Below are 18,806 nucleotides of genomic sequence, written 5' to 3' on the forward strand. Positions count from 1 at the left end.
TAACGCCCGTTTTTATATTAGAGCTATTCTTTTTCCGAGTCGTTATCGTTAGTTGACTCGTTATCGCTCTTATTATAATCCTTTATATAAGACTCTTTAACCTTTCGAACTATTTTTTAGTTTTCCTTTAGTTTCTCATAATTCCGTGTAATATACCCTTTCTTATTATAGTTATAGTATATTCGAGTCTCCTACTTCGTTTTCCCGTCGCTAACGCGGTTTACTCTACCTATCTTTATATCGCTATTAATATCCTTCTTCGTAGTCGCGTACTCTTAAGCTTACTTATCGTAATTCCGCTTAAATTAATAACCCTTAAGCTTCCCGGCGATCTCTTATATACCGTTAACCTACGCGGTATAGTTATCGGTGGGAATACGGGCTAAAATAAGCTTATCCCTAAGTTAAGAGGTGATCGCTCCCTTAAGGAATAAGATCTATACGGTAGCTTCCCACTCGGTACCGTCTATAAGGGCGATCTATCTTTTAAAATAGGGTAAGAAGGTAGTAAACGACTTATCGGACTGTTATTAAATTATATATAGGGCTTAAGCGGCTTACGACTATTCTATAGGGTTAAGGTAAGTATAATTAAGGTACGCTATAAAGTTATTAGGGTCTATAAGCTTACTTAGCCTATCGCTTTTATAAAAGGCCGATACTACCTATTATACCTCGGGTCCTAAGTAATTATAGATAGTATACTAGGCTTATATATTATTCTAGAATAGGTCGCTATTAATTATAAGCTTCTACCGTATCGCGTAGGCCTACGCGCTATAGTATTCCCTCTTCCCTAAAAACTTCGCCGGGCTATCGATGGTCTTACGGGGTGCTACTATTATTATTATTAGCTAAAGCGCCGGTAAAGGGACCGGAGATAGCGTGGATTCTACTAGCGTAAGAATTATCAGGGTCTATAAGAGGGCCGGAATATTTAGGTTTAGCGGTATTAGGTTTTACGGAGTAGGCGATCCTAGAAGCTAGGCTATAAGCTATTCGACTAATAGGCGTTATCGCTTATCGGCTTTTTCCCTCGCGCGTTATTATTTAATAAACTAATATATCTCCGAGTAATACTCTTATATCGGGGTAAGCCTAGCGTTAATATCGGTGTATTACTCGTGGAGAGGGCCTAGCCTTATATTTAAGGCTTAGTCGTTTTCTTCGAAGCGTCGACTTATCCACTCCACGACCTATTTAATTCTAATAGGTTACTAGGCGGTAGTATTCGGATCTTAGTCTATTATTAGCGTAGCGCGTGGGTATCGCTAAGTTCTAGATATATTAACGACTAGTTATAGGTCGTGGTATAAGTAAGGTCGTAATAATAGATTATCTAGAACTAAAGAAGGAAGAAGAAAAAGGAGAAAAGTCTATAGCGCTAGGCTAGCTATAAGGTGGCGATGGCTAGGCGATATAGGTCTATTAACTAAGCGCGTAGCTAGGAAGATCCAGAGTATAGCCAGATCCTCTATATCGGGGCTAACCCGTAATAGAAGAAGATCTTAAAGCTGTAGAAAAGAAGAAGATCCTAATCGTAGAGTTATATAGCAGAATAACCGTACCGCCTACTATATAACCTACCTATCTACCTACCTATTACTCCTGCCTTCTGCCCCCTTACCCCTGCCTTCTCACGATAGCTTCGTGAAGACGTAGAACTTCTATAGACTAATAAAATCACTTTAAAGTGAAATTCCCGTACTTCCTATTAGTTGATAATTAAGGCCTGCTATATATTAAAAGATAGAACGGATACTGAGGATAAGAGGGCTTTTCCAAGGATAACTAGTGGTTCCAAGGACAACTCTTTTCCTTATTTACCCACTAAGGTAGGTAGGTAGTGGACCCACTATATCAGGGGTCTTCTTTGGCACTGCGGTCTCCAGAGTACACGAGGTCTTCTCGATTATACTGTAATTACAGAGTACCTTACCTACCTACCTATATACCTAAGGTAGGTAAGAATAAACCTGACGTCCGTTCTAGAACCGTTAATTTCGCGAATCAACCGTTGTGCTGCCAAGTTAAATAACGTACATTGTATCCGTCAGAACCCCAGGCAAGCGACCGTAAAGCCGGCTTTCAGACAAGTCCGCCAACTCACAAGCAAAACGTACCCTTGTCGAACGGGTTTTGTTCCAAGCCTCTTTCTCCATCCTGCAGCCATTTAACTAACTTTTCCCCATGTCATTCCTTTGCCCATCCTAATGTCTTCTCAATCTGTAGCCCGGGCGAAAACTAAACTAGACCTCTTCCCCTCTTCCCTTTGGAATAAGAACTACCTAAGGTAGCTACCGCTTCTCCTCTTCATTCCGCGGGGCAAGCTCTCTGGTGGGGAGGTCCGACTACGACACCGCTGTTCCGTCAACTCTAGGCGCCGCTAGGTACAACGTACACTGGGATCCTGGTCCCAGACGCCCGGGTGGCGAAAATCAGTGGGTCGATATCGTCCCGGCTTATGTCCGAATATGTATCCTCTGTTTTTTTTGTTTACGCTCGAGCCCGAGTACCTAACTGGCTACGCGTACCTGTATGCTTGGATCATGCCCGATGCGTGGCATCGCTCCAGAGCCATGAACCGGGTCCGTGGGCGGTGAATCGTACATAACGGCCATGTATGGGAAATGAGCATCTCTTCCACACACACACTCCTCTCTCTGTTCTTCCTTATCTCTATTGCATGATATTTTCTCATACATGTAACCCAAGCTGTCCTAAACGCCTACTACGCTAGTCCCTTAACGTTCCCAAGGGTCATGTCATCCATTCGTAAAAACGTGCCCCTTGAATCGGCTAGACTTCATCGTGTCATAAACCCGGTATTCCCGTCATGAGCCATGTGCATTCGTGATTTAGTCGCGAGCCACCGCCCTTACACTTACTACCCGTGCTTGATTTCGACCATGGTACAGTTACAGCACCGTCTATGCTTGCATCCGTCCGTAGACACGCAAAGAGAGTCGAATTCCGCGTTGTATTCCATCGAGCAATGGCACTGTTTATCCCCCAATGTAAGCACGAATCGCTGCCCCAGTAGTGTGGTTGCGGTTGGGAACTCACGCAGGTCCACATCAGATTCCCTTCTCTCCTCGTCCGTTTCGGTTGGAACTCCTCTGCCCCCTCATCGTCATGGGGCTTTCGCTTCCCGGGGGTTTTCGGGTAAGACTGGGGCAACTCCTCTTCTGCCTGGACTGGGGTGGCGTCACCATAACTCCTCTCCACTGGCCTCATAAGAGGCGGGCTGAGGAGAGCTACATCGAGCGCGTCCATATCGGGTTCAATGCTCTTCCACTCTGCCATCGTCTTCTTGGCCAAGTCGTTCCGCCCGGAGATGTGGTCGTCGATGTGGTTGAAGCGTTCAGCCCAAGAATGCAGCCCTTGCTGGTTGGTGTCCACCATCTGAGAGCAGAAACCGCACCAGAACCTCGGTTCCCCATTCTGGTCCACGCGGCATTCGTCGAGTTCCTTTTCCGCCAGGGGTCCTCCCGCTGCCGCGCAGTGAGACGTCTGCAGGTGCTGCCTCAACAGCGCGCGGCGGGGGAAGACCTTGCCGCACCGTGTGTCGGGGGACGTTGCGGACTGTTCATTGCATCCCCACACTTCGTGTTGATAATGCTGACTGTTCTCATGCCGCTTCCAGTCGTTTTTACTCCCGAACTTCTTGTGGCAGTTGGGAAATGTGCAGCCGTATGGCTTATCGTGCCTCCTCTGGTGTTTCCTGTGGTTTCACACTCGAGTGTTGGAGGAATCAATAGTAGCAGGGGAACCGTAGGGGAATCGTAGGGGAATCGAGGGACAAGTCTTACCTGAGCTCACACTGCCGCGCAAAGGTTTTGTGACAGGTAGAGCATGTGGGTAGCGAGGCTTTAGCCGGTGCGGTTGAGGCGGGTGAATCCCTGACAGGATGTGCTCCGGATTCTTGCACGAATTTCTCAAGCAAGCGTTTGGGAACCTTCTGCAACAAGGCCCACAGTGCTCGATCGTCCATGTCCATCTCGCTGGGCGTCTCTGTTCCTGCCCTTCTTGTCGTAGCAGGGGGTGCTGGGTTCGAGAGAGTGGTGCATCGTTCGAACACGGCCGAACCTGAATTCTCTTGGTCTACAGGGTCGCATTGATTGGAGCCAGCAGGCGACTGATGCTGGGAATCGTCATCTTGGCTTTCGTCGTCACCTTCCGTTGTTTCGACGTTTTCCTTTTCTTTCGGTTCCGAAATGAACATGTGGCCACTGGTTATTCCATCGCCTTCACCCCCATACTGGCTCGATGTATAGCACTCAGCTGCTCGCGCCGAAACCACATAGCCAGTCCCGGGGGCGCGAGGTGGTGATGAGCCAAAAGACGCACACAAAGCCATGTCTGGAAGCTCGGAGACTGGGCCAGAAACAGACTGGGGTTTATCCTGATTGACATACACAGGTCGAGATATGTCCGAGACCGTGACCGTCGGCGCCAATTGAGGAGGTTGTGAGTCGGCCCATGGGCCGGCTTCCTGAGACGAAACATGTGACATAGCAAGGTTCTGTGACCTGGGATCAAGAGAAAGTGTGGGGTTCAAAAGTGTAGTGGACTCAAGATAGCTCGACTCCATGGCGGAACCAACGCCCTCGAGGTTGGATTGGTTAAGGGGCAGCACGATGGGAGTACAGGAGGCAGATCTGAGGAATGTTTAGATATAATGATCGAGGGGGGGGGGGGGGGGGGGGGGGGAGGGGGGGGGGGGGGGGGGGGGGGGGGGGGGGAGGGCGCAAAAGGGGCGGGGAAGGCGAGGTAAAGAAAGACTTACGGAACAACAAATCCAATCAGATCCTCATCTGGACTCAGAACTATGGCGTGAACACGTTTGAGATGAGAGCGAAAGTTATCAGCTCTCGGCCAGAGCTTATCTTTGTTTTGACATTGATCAAGGTGGCAACGATATCGTGGGCCTGCGGTGGCCAAGTCGGGATGCAGGCTTCGCTTGTGGCGATCCAAGTCATTCAACGTGCTGAAGCCCTCCTGGCGAGGGCAGCCTGGAACGTCGCACTTGTGCGGCTTGCTGTGTCGTTGGTGATGTTTTCTGGGAATGATGTTAGTTAACGAGACCACACACACGATCTTCGACCCAGCTCGAACTGGAAAAGAGGCCCCATACGCGAGTTGAGACTTGGTTTTGACCGTTTTCCGACACACAAGACAAATGAGCTCATTGCGGGGAGCAACGCTTTGACAATCTAGGCCGGCTGAGCCTGCAGGGTGAGGCCAACTGTTGGCGTGCAAGTTCATGTTCATGTCACGGGACAAGGAGTCCGAAGAGAGGCCCGCAAACGGGTGGTAGTCCACCATCTGGCCAGTGATGCTCTGGGTGTCCTGGCTCCGGTCCATGCCCTCGAAGAGAGACAAGCTCTCGCGGGTCTCGTAGCCCGAGTCAGACGGTGCAGGCACCAGAGGCATGGTATCGCATTCGGAGGGAGCGGCACTTCGCCATCCGGAGAGGGACGGGCCTGCCTCGCGGGAGGCAATAGCTCCGGGCTTCTCGCGACCATGATGGCGCTCCGGAATGACGCCTTTGGGCACCCAAGGGTCGGCATCGGGAGGCGCTTGGTAGAAATTGAACAGGTTGTATGCCGGGGGCCAGTTGTGGACAGGCGCATCGAAGTTGTTCGACGGTGGCCTCTGCACGCCGGGTGGCTCCATGGCGGAGGGAGGTCGGTTGCACGATTTGAAGTAGAAGTCCATACACAGGGTCCGCAAAAACTGAGTCTATGGAGAGCGCTGGGAAGAGACGGATGAATCCCAGTTAAGGCGATGCGTCATAGGCGTGGGCTCAAGCTGACGCGCTGTCAGAAGGAAGGGGGGGAAAGCGAGGCGCACGGGGATGGGAGCATACCCAAAGACCTTGTTTTACAGTAATTCTGGGATGAGGAAGAATTGTGGGATATTTTGGCATAGTACGACAAGAAAGACTGGAAGAGCCAATGTATGCCAGAAGACGGCTCGGCTCGTCTCGTGAGGTGCGGGAAATAAATGAGCCACAAGCCAAAGCCAAGTCCTCGAGACCTCCACCTCGAGACCGGCCTTGACAGAGGGAGCACCAGGAAGATTTGAAGGAAAATGTCGATCGATTAGGAGAGACGGTGGTAAAGCCGCTAGCTTTCGGTCTCCGAACAGGGACGTGCGCCAAGAGTGAGGCTGAGGTGGAAGGGAGGGGACGGGAGAGGAGGGGAGGGGAGGGAAGAAAAAGATAACGCGGCCTAAGACGTAATCAAGGCTTGAGTGGGAAGTGGTTGATGATAAGAGAACCTGGTGGTCGAGCACATTAAAAAGCAATGCGTTGCGTTGTGTTAGGTGCAGAGCCAGTGGACTCAACAATGGAAGCGGTAGTCTGGCAAAGCGATAGAGCAGAGATGGCGATGTGGCTGTGCGCGAAGTGTGTGGGCGGCGTGCCTGTTGTCTGTGGAGGTCTGCGTCTTGGTTCGTGTCTCTGTCTCGACCAAGGACGAACGAAAGGTAAAACCGCGTACGAGACTAGAATAGAGTATTCACTCAGTCCGCGGAACGGTAAGGTGTAAATGAAGCGACACGCCCTCGTAGATTTGAAAATGAGAAATGGTCACGGTCGATGAATGTCTTTTCCTGAGTTGGAGTCACAAGCATCCCCTCCCCTCCCAGTTCGGGGTTTTTTTTTCTTCTTCTTGCTTTTTTTCCCCCCTTCTGTTTCGATTTCGGTGAGGGCAACGGCGATGGAGAGGTCGACGTCTCTCTCTGTCGGCAAGCCAATCAATGAGCGAGAATACACGAGGTCCACGTGTTAGGCAACCAATGTGGGTCCTAATGTAACAGTAACTGGAGTGAGGCAACAAGAATTCACTTCGTACGACCTTATTAGGTAGGTAAAGGCAAGTACCCAGCCATCGAGTCTGTCCGTACCTGTATCCATCAGGTACCGTGATTACCTATTGCGTGCTCCGTCCGTTATTATTCCGTAGATTGTCAGTTTCCTGAAAAAAGATGCTATCCACATCTTCTTTCTGCTCCATTACGCATCCCAAATCACAAACCTAGCAAGCCAGGCACTCCGAGACTTCCACGCAAAATCTTGGACAGAACGCTTTATATGTAATATGGACCTTTCCCTAGCGGCTCATCCATCAGCCACGCCCACGTCGTCGGGCGTCCCATAGACGGGCACAAAGTGGGTGAGGCCGCGCCTAAGCATTGATTTCTCTTGCTAGAATCATCTTGCCCATGATTCTCGGGGTAGCGTGTTCTCAACCTCAACGAACACGTGCGTACTCTGCAGCCTTCGTCTCCACTATCCAGGGGCCTTCAATCAGACATGCCAAGTCGACGTTTCTCACATGAAAGCACCTTGGATAACGAGAGATATTTCAAGTCGTCTCTGCCCACGACACTCGTGATGCCAGACGCGGGCGATTGGGGACGGACGACGGCTTGCTTCAATCGACTGGCTCTTAAATGGACGTGAACCATGGCAAATTCCTCATTGTTCTAGGCCCTTGGGATGCAGACAACTCCACTGCCGACTGGCCCCTAATTTTGATCAACTGTGACACCAAAATCCTGGTGGCAGACACGGTCCCCTCTCACGGTCCCCCATCCCCAATGTTTGCTTCCAGAACTATCAGCCACAACCTGTCCTGTTTGGTCTCCCGTCGTGCCACGAGAGAAAGCTGGTTTCGCGTTTCTAGCCACTGTCCCTCGACATCTAGGCAGTGGTTCCGTACAGTCCGGGACATCTCCACACCAGCATCAACCGTGGCAAGCATTTTCGTCCTGCTTGTCTCAGCTACGAGTGTCGACATGTTGTTTGATCCGTTCTCTTCGAGAAAGGTGTCCTGCAAACTTGCAGGTGGGCTGTTTGCCAGCTTACCATGCGAGCTACACGGTTGTCCTCGCGGTCTAGTCTGCGCTTTTTTTTTTTTTTCTTCTTTTCTTTTTTTTTCTTCTCCGCGTGCGTACTTCATATCAGGTTCTCCATATTCGGTGGTTCGTTACCTATCTACAGTGTTGTGTTCTTGCTCCCCATTACGCCACGGGTAGGTACTGAGTCTGGACCTTCGTTCGCCTTTCCATTCATTTTTATTGATTTTATTTTATTTTATTTCCCCCCTCCCCCCTTTTTTTCAAATCTGTTCCGCACCGCACCACATGGAGTCGTCTACACCCCATACTGTTTGCCCACCTTCATCCATCCAGGGCATGAATCTCCACAGCGTTACTGCAGGGCTTTCCTCGAGGACTGCCAGGTTTGCTTATCTGTTTCTGGAGAGGTCAAAGAAATCCGGGGGCCCGCATATTTCTCACGGCCGACCCCCCGCGTCTAACTTGAGGTAGGAACGTGTAACGGGCTTCGAATCCGGGTTGTTATGAAGTGCTTCCCCAGAAATAGATCAGAAGGGACGGGTCACAACTTGAAGAGTCGTCTACGCCCGCATTCAAGCGCGACAATAGCTGCCATCAGCGCTTTATATTACGTACACGCAACACGCAAGTCGACTAGGCCCAAATAACCCCGTTGCCACACTGCCCCGGCGTGCGTTCTTCTTCATTCCATGCAATCATGCTGCACCAACACCCATGGTGTGCTTCTTCGGCAGCCGCTTGGGCGTCTTCAGCGGCTTCAGCGATACATACGAATCGTATTTCTGACATCCACGCCCACCCCCACATCCACACCCATACCTTAGGTATCCACATCACATCAACAATCTGCCGTGTATAGATTCCGCACTGCGAGCTCTACGTGACACGCACGTTATCCCGACGTCTTAGTACGATGGCCCCTTCTTGACGAGCCACTTGCTACTACATGGCCCCCCGGTTTACTGAACATGCCATCCATGCACAGCCGTGGGGCATTCCGACGCAACCCCCACGTCTTGCATACATGAAGCATGAAGCGTATACGAAGGAATATAGGGGAAAGGGCAAAGTATCTGTCAGAACAGGCCGGCAACTCCCATGTCTGGAGGAGGCAGATTCATGCCACTTTCAGACGACATTGTGTCTCATCAGGACAACCTGTCTGTATCTCAAAAACGACCCTCGCCATGGCTGCATACTATGGCTGCAGTTCTGATGCCCTTTCCTGGCCAGCTGCAGCGTGATAGAGGAAGCAGCCGCCGTTCGAGATGGACGAACCCCGAGGCCCTCCTCCTACGCAGATACGGGATGCTTCTACTATAAAAGGGGACAGCTACTTCGTCAGACTATGAACTACACGGAGCCCCTTCATTGCATCCAGTCTCTGATATCGTCACAATCCACACCGCGACAAGTTGCCCCGGAAAACCCCACCCCCAGGCATCTCAAGAGCTTGATAGCAGTCTAGCCACAAGACAGTAAGTTGGCGCTTCGAACCCAGGGGTGGCTTGACCTACCTTCATTCGAGGCAACCAAGATAACTGATACGATTGGCATCACACCAGGGACACCGAGGACGACCATAATGTGCGATTGGGAGGAGTTTCTCTTTACCTGCAGCCACTCTGTGGTGAGGCTCAAGTCGTACTGCCACTTCGCCCGCAACGACCCCAACCACCAATGTTTCGGCGTGAAAGTCCTTCGAAAATCGTGGCAACAAGCGATCCCTTGCGAGCAATGCATCGCGAGATGGCATGAAAACAGCCAACAACAATTCGGCCAGTCTCTTCTCCGAGCTCCCGGTCGACAATAGGGGCGTTTGGGTTCAGTGGTTCAGTCTCCCTTTACCGCGTTCAGATCTTCCCGAGGACTGGAGTTGGGAAACCCTGTGCAGTCCAACATCTAGAAGGCACTGGGGGGGGGGGGCTTCTTTGACAATTAGCGATTGAGCCGGTCTTGGCCGTGTATCATCATTGTGGGAGAATGCAGCGGTATAACAGGAGGAAAAGGGGTAATGATAATAGCCGGTATCTATGTGCTATCAGATGGGTTTGAGTGCTGAGGCACAACGAGGAGGAAGCAAGAAAACGGCGTCATGAGCCCAGAATCAAGCTTCTGGGGTGTGTTCGGGGTTAGACAACGTATGTTTTCCCGGGGAGAATGACATCGGATGGAGATGTCACTCCCAGGCTACCTTAGCCAGATATCATCCGGTCCTTTCAGCATGTGAGTTATGTATCAATCAGCTGTTTTTCATCATCCTTGCGGTACAAGGCAAGGTTGTTGGGGTAGATAAGACGTGAAAAGGCATCCGCTGTCCTGCGTGTCCTGTCTGTTATGCCCACTATCTATCATCATATCAGATCCAGTGGGAAGTTCCGTTCTGCTGAGAGACTCTACACGAAGAGCATGATCCTCCTATCAGTTGCTGTCGCAGTGAACCACAAGGTCCAACCTGAGCGGCTGAACCAACCACAGGTCCACAACCTCACAACCTCCCCTCCCCATCTGCGTGTGTCTAGACATCTTGGCGTGTACTTCACCGGTGGTGTCGCTTCGCATGAACTAAACAGACATATTGTCCCACGGCGGTCGCTCCAGACTCGTCCAATCCTATCACCACCTGGTGAAATAGTCTTCCCTGTTCCTGGCCGCCTGTATTCCGGCGAGTTTGACTTGGCATTTCGAGTCCTCCCCCACCCGATGCCGTGAAGCTAGCCGGTTCAAGATTGTGAATCCCGGGGTGTCCGGTTTTGGCGCCCCAAATAGACTTGACGAGGCCAAGCTTTGCGACACCTGCCGACCTCATGTATGGCCTGTGAAGCTGGGATGACCTCGAGGAGAGCGAGGAATAGCAGGCATTCGGAGATCTTGTTCTAGCCCGTGGGCTCGCCGCCCATTTCGACACGTTTCTTGGGTGGCTGGCCCATGTCCGCCCCCTTTTTTTGGGCGGGGATTCCGCATCGGAATCAAAACAGATATTAGTCTCTTTTACATACGCTGCAGATACCTAGACCTCAACATGCATCACGTCAAAGCCCCAAACTGAAGGACACGGCGGGGGAAGGTGAGCAGAGTTTTCGTTTTCTCCTACTCCTAGACCCAGCCCACATGTGCAATTCGTGCATTTTCGACTCACAGCTCGGCACCGCGGAACCTCCCCGCGAAAACACTAAGGCAGAGGGGGGAGGGAACCGGGGAGTTGTGACAGAGACGTAATTCGCGTGCTGCATCTGGGGTTGCACAGGGGTTAGCAGACAAATCCGTCACCTGGGTCGTGTTATACTAACACCCCCTTTTTTTTTTTGTCCCTCCCTCCGTACCACTCACGCCATGGAGGCAGTCCTCGGCAGGACTGCGTGTTCTGCGGAGACATGCACCGGCTTCCGGCTTGATATGGCATGCTTTCTTGTGTTTAGAAACCCCGCGCGCGGAGACGGTTGTGAGCCGCATAGAGGAGACTCTCCGCGCGCGGGTGCATGTACACGGCGGTTACGTGCCCCCCTTGGAAGCCACAGACGAAGATTGGAGGGCGACCTGAAGCCAATCGAGATGATTAGTTTGCACATAACGTACATACATAGCATATATTACAGCTTGTCACCCCTCTCCCCCTCTCATGAGCCAGGCCCGGGGTGTTCAGGATATCAGCAGCTCCTAGCATAGGCCCGTCCTAGCCTTGGCCTGGGAGAGAGGTCTGGACCGGTAACCGGGGAATCAGAATCAACAAGCGGGGATCTTATGCGCGCGGAACGAGATCATGCATGAGACTGTTACGTTCGGCTGAGACAGCCCGTATTCCGAGAATATATGCAAGTGATAAGAGGGCAGAACCTCACAGTTGGAGGTCTCTACACCAGATGAGGCAGGCTGGCAGAAGAGACAATAGCGGGGTTGGCGAATTGCGCAGGACAAAGATGCAGTGTTGGGGTTATACCTTACACACAGCGAACCTGAGAAAGATCGACGTAAGGTAGTTTACTCTTTCCTGTGGATACCTTAGCAACAGACGATAAGTCGTATATTCGTAGATGGGAGGCGGCAGGAAGACAATGCCACTCATTCTCTCCCCCATTTTTTTGTCTCGTTCTTTATCTTTTCTTTTCTTTTCTTCTTTTTTGACGGGGCCACTACATCGAGTCAGACCTCCTCGATATAGGGCGCGAAAAAAAAAAAACGGAAAAAAAGACGTAAAAGGTAAGGGTAAAATCGCCATCCAGGGCAATGCTACATTCCGGAAGGAAGAGCCGATGCCCCTGAACCCCCAAGGTCGTCTTTCTCGCCGTCTAACGTGCCTCCTACTCGGTATTATTGGCGCCGACTACACGGCCGACGACGTTGTAGCGTTTGGAGAAGAAGGTAACCCAGTCGTTGAGGACTCCCTGCTCCTTTGCGTCGAGGTCTTGCCATTCGGGCCGTACATCGTCAGCCTTAGTTGATGTCTTCCCCAGGGCGCGGGAGGCGTCCTTGCCGGCGAACACTAGAAATTCCACCGGGTTAGAAAAGGAAAATGTCTCGGCACTTTGATTCGGGAGGGACGAAAGTTCCCCAAAAAGGGCCCGCATATGTATGTATGTATGATGTATGTACTGCATCAATGCCCATTGGGACGACGTCGAAGGTTTGGGTCTTGCTGCAGGCAGCCAGTGACCGGAATAGGGGTTGCGATGCGTACCGTGATAGGATCCGCCTGGCTGGTAGGCTTTGTTTCCGCTCACATCATAGACGATGCCCTGCAGGTTGAGAGGATCGGCGTGAGCAATCATTCTCACGAAGAGCCGGAGGTTGAGAAGATGAAGATGGACATGCCGCAGCCGCGGAGACATGGCGAGAGTCATACCTTGATGGCAACATAGGTCTTCCCACCGTTCGTTCCTATTACCGTCGTTAGCGAGATCCGATGTTTGCTTAAATGCCGCATGTGACAGACAAGAGGGCGATTTGGACAATATTTTCGCAACCGTCCCAGCCGCAGTTGATTCTGATATGAGGACAGGAGGGTGATATGAGGACAGGAGGGAACTGAGCATCAGGCATGGAAGTCGGACCCTCCACGGATCCCACGCCTCTGGACATGAAACTTACCATTCGCTGCCACGAGTTCCTCCACAGCGATGGGATCATCCTTGGGAGGATCGAGGTTGACGGGGACCTTGGGCTCAAACTTTCCTGTCATATTTACGACGTAGAGAAAAGAGAAGTGAAAAGGGAAGATGTAAAGGCGAAGGAATGCGTGAGGGTGAGAGTGTGAGAGGGTAGGTATAATGATGAGAGGAGAGCAAGTAAAGGGCGAAGGGCAACGTCGTTGGAATTAACTTTGTTGGAATAAAACGTGAATGTAACACTCGGTATATCTTCTGTCTCGTTGTTTCTTTGTTTGTCAAAGCAAGCCTCGACAGGTCCCTTCTTGTTGTAGTGGGTTTGTTCTGTTCAGGACTAATTATTTGAGGCTTTTCATTGGAGAGCGGGGATGGCTTCCCCAGGATAAAGTAATTGACATTCAACGCCGAAGGCATGATGCCGAAATCGCGGGGCATTTAATCGCAGTTCATGGATTCGTCCGACGGACCTCGGAGTCAAAAGAATTGAAGAACTATGATTGGCTGCGATATGTACAGCGGTCCACCAGACGAGTGTCCCCTGTGACAATCCTTAGTCAGCCATCAGAGACTTTGACGTCGTCCAACGGAAAAAAAGAAGAAGGAAAAAGGGAAGAAAATAATTTAAAAGGGAAAAGAAAAGTACTCCGTAATACATCATATCAACAGGCTTCGCAGGCTTCACGACGAGCTTCACTGTATTCTATTCCTCCCGTACCCCCACCCCACGTTATAACTTCGACATAATCACCAGAACTACAGATACACAACACATTAACAAATATCCCCATTTAGTAATCACATACTTTCAAATACTGCCATCTTAGCATTGCGTCACAGTCACTGTTCCTCCCCGCCCCTCGAATGCGCTGGCCACGATGCCGATGACGCACCTCTCCTCGTTTCGCGCTCTCAACCGAGCTCGAGTTTCCCTCCATCTCCTTCCAGCTCGAACACCGTACTTGAATACTTCCTCTTCCACCTCACTCTCTTCCTCACTCCGAACTGCACGACCATGGATTGCCACTACAATACTAGATTCTCACAAGGCCCGCCAACAATCCACATCAAATAAGCCCTCAGGTAGCTCCGGCAAGCCTAACATTAGGCATGTCGTGCCGCCCACGCCGTGGCAGCTACTTCGGCGCTCTTTTTCTCTCCGTGGAATCCTCTCCTCCTTAACTCCAAGTGGGATCAAGAAGCTCTATCGAGAGAGCCCCCTGGAGCTCGTGGCTGCCCTCGCCATGTACGTTTTCTCTCTCCTCCCACCTTCCTGCAAATTTCACAGTCGTCTTGCTGACGTTCCCGTTCGTGTGGTTAGTCTCGCCGGCCTCATGGGCATATCGGCCTACATTGTCAATGTCTGCATCAACTACTTCTATGCGCCCCAGTTCACCCGATACCCTCCCGCCATTGCCAAGTCTCTTCGGCGCGCCCTTTACTACACGAATATGCAGCCGGATCCTCAGTTGGCCAGGAAGTGGTATAAGAAGGCTCTGGAGCAGTGCGATGAACTGGGTCTCGACCCTTTCTCGGATGAGGTCCTGGGCATCAGGATTCAGACCGCTGCTTGGCTGGAGAAGATTGGCAACTACCAGGGCGCCATCACCATCCTGGAATCGGTGCGGAAGGATTGCACCAAATGGGTCGACGCCATGGAGAAGGCCGTCGCGGATGGCACCGTCGACAAATCAGGGAATGTGCCCGTCGTCAAAAAGGGCGACGATAACGATCAGGACGATGACGAATCAGTCCCGGAGAACCTATGGCGGAAGCGCAACCGCCTGCTCGCCAAGGCCGTGGGCACGAGCACAAAACTCGGCGAGCTCTACGCCGACGATCACGTTAACGATTCCGAGAACGCCCAGACTCGTCTGACGTGGGCCGTCGAAACCGCCTTGTCCGAGGCAAGGAGGCGAGCTACCGAGGGCGTCAAACCGGAGGAAGGGAGCTGGCTCTCGCCCGAGGAGTTTGGCGGCGCCATGGAGTCGCTTGCCAAGCATTACGAGTCCAAGTCGCAGTTCCACCTCGCCGTGCCCTTGCTTTTCCAGGCCCTGCGGCTCTGCCAGAGTCCGTGTCACCGACCCACCATTATGAACAACCTAGCCGTCTCCTTCGCACAGCACCCCGTGTTAAGCAGCGCCTCGGAACCGATCCCCAACGCCCCGGCCGTATCAAATGCCGTCGATGCTTCCGGCATGCCGACCACGCGCGACGGCTTCCTCGAGGCAGCCTGGAACTGGGCCCGCAACGCCAGACGCCATGCCAAGGACGTGGAAGCGAGTGAGAGGACCCCTGAGTGTGACGAGGCCTGCGCCGTTGCACTGTCCAACATGGGGGATATTGCCGCCATGCAGGGTAAAGTTGCGGAAGCGCGCCGTCGATTTCAGCAATGCATCGAGCTGAGCCGCAAGATCGAGTTTGAGCAAGGCGTCACACAGGCAGAAGCCGGCCTGCGGAATCTCAGGACTGCTGGCGACGTGTAGAGTCGACCATCTTGCAACGTTGATTGACTGTTTGCCATTCTCTTGTACCGACGAGAGAATCACCATACATACCATCGGTGTAGAGAGTGTTTGAAGCTTCGGCTCAGCGATGACTCCTCTCCTCGTCCTCGCTGTTTGGCAATACACTTCACTTCAGGCACCTTGTTTTCTGTGATAACCTTCGTAGTGGCATCGCGGCTCCCCAGGTTGCCAGTTGATGCAACGTTCAACGTACAACGTACGGTGTACTCGGGATCTGCCATGGGATCAACCGCTCAGCCATAGGCAAACGCGACAGCAAGTAACTACGCCACAGATCACCCGTCGCCATATGCTTTTTATAAACCCGTACCTCCGAAGACAGACCGATCTCTCATACCCAAAACGTCACGCCGAGACGAGCCAAGAGCCTTGCGTTTAGCGATTAGGGGGTGGAAAAGAGCCCCGGGGGGAAGGGGGTTCAAATGCCGACTGTGCCGGGATCGCCGAGCCTCAAATATACGCCATAGCTAGGACATTGTCTGCAGCGTCTGCTCACTGGGCGATAGGCCATCGATTACATACGTCGTGCCACGAGGCGTGGCGCTCCATGTCTATCGTCTAAATCCGCCATTGAACAGTGACATCAGGTTGGCGTAGACAGCACTATGATATGAGCCGTGACTTGCCTACAGCCTTCTTCGCACCGGCCAAGTTGTTGATGCTAGGGATTTCAAGAAGCGACGGTCCCACAGCATGTTAGCTCCCGGCATCGAAAATGCCGGGCCGAGACGAGAAACAAAAGCAGGCTTCTACTTCGTATTCGCGCCATCGCGGACTCGGGGGTCCGACAATCCCACTCTCTGTACGTACTGTAGTGTATGTTGAAGGCACAAGAAATGGAGGGGTTGTAATTTGGACAGGGGGTCCATCAGTGAATTCCCTACCTATGCAGATCCGGTAGCCGCCTTATTATGTTCACGCCCATTGCGTGAGCGTCCACCCTCTGCGGGGGCCGCAAATTCAGCCTACCCTTTTGCGCGAGCGCAGCGAAAAGGTCTCCCAAATGTCGGGATATGCGCGTGGTGTTATCCCTGCTTTTCATCCATCCACGCCCCCCCTCCTTTTTTTTTTGCCCACGAATACGCGGTTTGGGTACGACCTGCTTGACATTTTGCAGCTGCCGACCTCCCCATTGCATACCCGCTTTTCCGCTTTCCCCTATCTTTCTCCACACGGCCGTTGATGATGAGGGATGAGCCATACTGTCAATGCTAACGATGGCGTGACAGATTTTCTGCCTTTGATTTCAAATCTCGGTGATAGATTACGATATCAATAATTCGAGGGCTTGCAAGGGTCAAGTCGCTGCAGATACCTGGCAGATATATCGCGTTTGATCACTGCCGGCTGCCCATACTTGGCGCGGAAGACCAGAGAGAGGCAGCGCTATCGACATACTCTACATGTTTCTTTCATAGTGACTCACCTTCGCAAATTGAGGCTTTGCGCTGGTTATCCAGGAGAGATGGTTTGCCGGACTGCCGGACTGCCGGACCTCCTGTGGAATTTGGTAGGTATGACTGCGCCGCTTGATATGACGTTCAGGCTCAGCCCAGGATAGGCAGATTGTCGGTCCCCTCGCGAAGCCTATTGGACGACTCCGGAAAGAAACGTTGAACTTGCTCTGGTTACATTGTTGGATGCCCACGCTTTCTTCATACTTCTTTCTCGCTATCGGCGGTGAAGAAGACCTAATTGACTGACCTGGACTCGGCGTTCCCCTGGACGGGGGCCCCTTCGTTGCATATGCATGCACCGTGCCCCGAGCCAACGAGCCAGTCAAGTGATGGTGGACAGGAGGGGGGTTCATTTATTTCCACGTCGAGAATCAAGCCGTTGCTATACCTAGAACCCCCCCATCTAGCAACCCCAACTTTGGCCAATTCTTTGTCCGCATGCGGTTCCACCCATGCGAAGATCACCCCCTGACCTAGCGTAAGGCTGCCGTAATACGGCGTAAAGGGGACGTCTCGTCTCTCTTGGTAATCTGCCTCTCAGTTGCGGTGTTATGTAACTTTCATTTTTGTATTAACCGGCTGTGGTTGGCAAGCGAAGGGGCTTGCCACCGTTCTTGGACCCCCCGTCTACTGTCACGTACCATCGGCGCAAGACAAAATTGTTGAATCGAGTTAGGGGGGGTGGAGTGTAGGAGTGTGTCTCGCCGCTGCTGCTACACTACCCGAGAAGGCGGAGGAACAGGCACAACTGGATCAGTCGACATATCATCCTTGTCCGCCTTGCCTGTGTGGACGATCTGATATATTAGGCCGCTGCCGTCCTACTCTCCTAGACTCCTAGTCGTGGATCCATATTCATTCCATCACGCTCTAGGTTCAATCTCCAACTCGCCAAACTCCAGATATTCCAAGTACTAGAAAACGAAACGAAGATTCAACCCCACGATAACTCAGCTTTGCATGGCGAGACTATATGCCTTTCAGATGGGAGACATGGGTAATTTCTCGGATTCTGACTATCGCTACCACCACTGCGACGAGAACAACTACCAGCCAGAAGTGGCCAACTCGTCAGGGCCCATGAGCCCCGTATCCTCACCTCATGTGAGTTTGACGATCACCGACCTACCGCGGCTTTTTGAGCTTCCGTTTCCGCAGAGATGCCTCTTCTGTGAAGGAGAAGACGGCAGAACAGAATGCGCGCTGACTGTTGCGAGCCTCAGTTTGCGACAACATTCCATTCAGACGCGGATGCCTTGATGGCCTGCTTGAGGGTTTACCCAGACTCCACGAGCTCAAGAGCAGCGTCGTACTCCCCACAACCGCCCACGCCGCCATGCGAACAATCAGGACAGCCGAAAGACCTTGCCCACACATCACAAGGCTCGCCGTACATGTCCGACTCGCCACAATCCCCGCCGGGAAGCAAGCCGGCGCCAAAAAGGAAACGGGAGAATCGGTACAAGGACGCACCGCCGTCGGTGCTCTCGGTATGTCTACCTGGCTCTGGCGTTATACATTTCGGTTTCGTCCAAGGGGGGAAGAGAAAAGAAGAAGGAAAAGGAAAGAAGAAAAATAAGCTAACCTTTGATTGCAGCGACGACGGGCCCAGAATCGAGCCTCACAGCGCGCCTACCGCGAGAGAAAGGACCAGCGCATCAAGGACCTCGAAGTGATGCTCTCGGAGCAGAAACAGAGAAACGATGCGCTAAGTCAGGCATATACCACCCTTCATACACAGTACATGGGCTTCCGGGCTGCCCAAGTCAGGATCCAGCCGCCCACGTCCATGTACGATATGCCGACGACCATGATAGCTACCGGGCTTGCACCAAGCGCAGGCTCTGCGCTGG

At 52.1% G+C, this 18,806-nt stretch overlaps 7 protein-coding genes across 7 annotated transcripts; 5 read left to right on the forward strand and 2 right to left on the reverse strand.

Annotated features, from left to right (window-relative positions):
* Window positions 1-2,454: 2,454 nt before the first annotated feature.
* On the reverse strand, window positions 2,455-6,048 carry SODALDRAFT_204233 (hypothetical protein). Its single transcript, XM_028607229.1, has 6 exons — window positions 5,873-6,048; window positions 5,138-5,808; window positions 4,790-5,062; window positions 3,813-4,661; window positions 2,889-3,724; window positions 2,455-2,799 (listed from the first exon to the last, which is right to left on the reverse strand). Exons 2-6 carry the CDS (start codon window positions 5,719-5,721, stop codon window positions 2,732-2,734), a joined length of 2,610 nt encoding a protein of 869 aa, XP_028465531.1. The 5' UTR covers window positions 5,722-5,808; window positions 5,873-6,048; the 3' UTR covers window positions 2,455-2,731.
* Window positions 6,049-8,154: 2,106 nt separating this feature from the next.
* SODALDRAFT_361461 (hypothetical protein) lies at window positions 8,155-8,897 on the forward strand (the record flags this gene model as incomplete). The annotated part of the gene is made up of 4 exons (XM_028614368.1): window positions 8,155-8,336; window positions 8,499-8,645; window positions 8,729-8,749; window positions 8,855-8,897. The coding sequence occupies 4 exons, from the start codon at window positions 8,155-8,157 to the stop codon at window positions 8,895-8,897; spliced, it is 393 nt and encodes a 130-aa protein (XP_028465532.1).
* A 277-nt stretch (window positions 8,898-9,174) lies between these two features.
* On the forward strand, window positions 9,175-9,916 carry SODALDRAFT_204286 (hypothetical protein). Its single transcript, XM_028607230.1, has 2 exons — window positions 9,175-9,347; window positions 9,435-9,916. The coding sequence occupies exon 2, from the start codon at window positions 9,455-9,457 to the stop codon at window positions 9,680-9,682; it is 228 nt and encodes a 75-aa protein (XP_028465533.1). The 5' UTR covers window positions 9,175-9,347; window positions 9,435-9,454; the 3' UTR covers window positions 9,683-9,916.
* Window positions 9,917-12,167: 2,251 nt separating this feature from the next.
* SODALDRAFT_325268 (cytochrome b5) lies at window positions 12,168-13,045 on the reverse strand (the record flags this gene model as incomplete). Its single annotated transcript, XM_028609967.1, has 4 exons — window positions 12,168-12,349; window positions 12,545-12,602; window positions 12,710-12,744; window positions 12,955-13,045. The coding sequence occupies 4 exons, from the start codon at window positions 13,043-13,045 to the stop codon at window positions 12,168-12,170; spliced, it is 366 nt and encodes a 121-aa protein (XP_028465534.1).
* Window positions 13,046-13,852: 807 nt separating this feature from the next.
* SODALDRAFT_280589 (TPR domain-containing protein) lies at window positions 13,853-15,454 on the forward strand (the record flags this gene model as incomplete). The annotated part of the gene is made up of 2 exons (XM_028608245.1): window positions 13,853-14,214; window positions 14,290-15,454. 2 exons carry the CDS (start codon window positions 13,853-13,855, stop codon window positions 15,452-15,454), a joined length of 1,527 nt encoding a protein of 508 aa, XP_028465535.1.
* Window positions 15,455-17,536: 2,082 nt separating this feature from the next.
* SODALDRAFT_334861 (hypothetical protein) lies at window positions 17,537-18,280 on the forward strand. Its single transcript, XM_028612313.1, has one exon. It carries the CDS (start codon window positions 17,914-17,916, stop codon window positions 18,211-18,213), a length of 300 nt encoding a protein of 99 aa, XP_028465536.1. The 5' UTR covers window positions 17,537-17,913; the 3' UTR covers window positions 18,214-18,280.
* Window positions 18,281-18,332: 52 nt separating this feature from the next.
* SODALDRAFT_334863 (hypothetical protein) lies at window positions 18,333-18,669 on the forward strand. Its single transcript, XM_028612314.1, has one exon. It carries the CDS (start codon window positions 18,348-18,350, stop codon window positions 18,627-18,629), a length of 282 nt encoding a protein of 93 aa, XP_028465537.1. The 5' UTR covers window positions 18,333-18,347; the 3' UTR covers window positions 18,630-18,669.
* The last annotated feature ends 137 nt before the right edge of the window (window positions 18,670-18,806 follow it).

The sequence above is a fragment of the Sodiomyces alkalinus genome, assembly GCF_003711515.1.
Source record: "Sodiomyces alkalinus F11 unplaced genomic scaffold SODALscaffold_7, whole genome shotgun sequence".
NCBI classification, from domain to species: domain Eukaryota; kingdom Fungi; phylum Ascomycota; class Sordariomycetes; order Glomerellales; family Plectosphaerellaceae; genus Sodiomyces; species Sodiomyces alkalinus.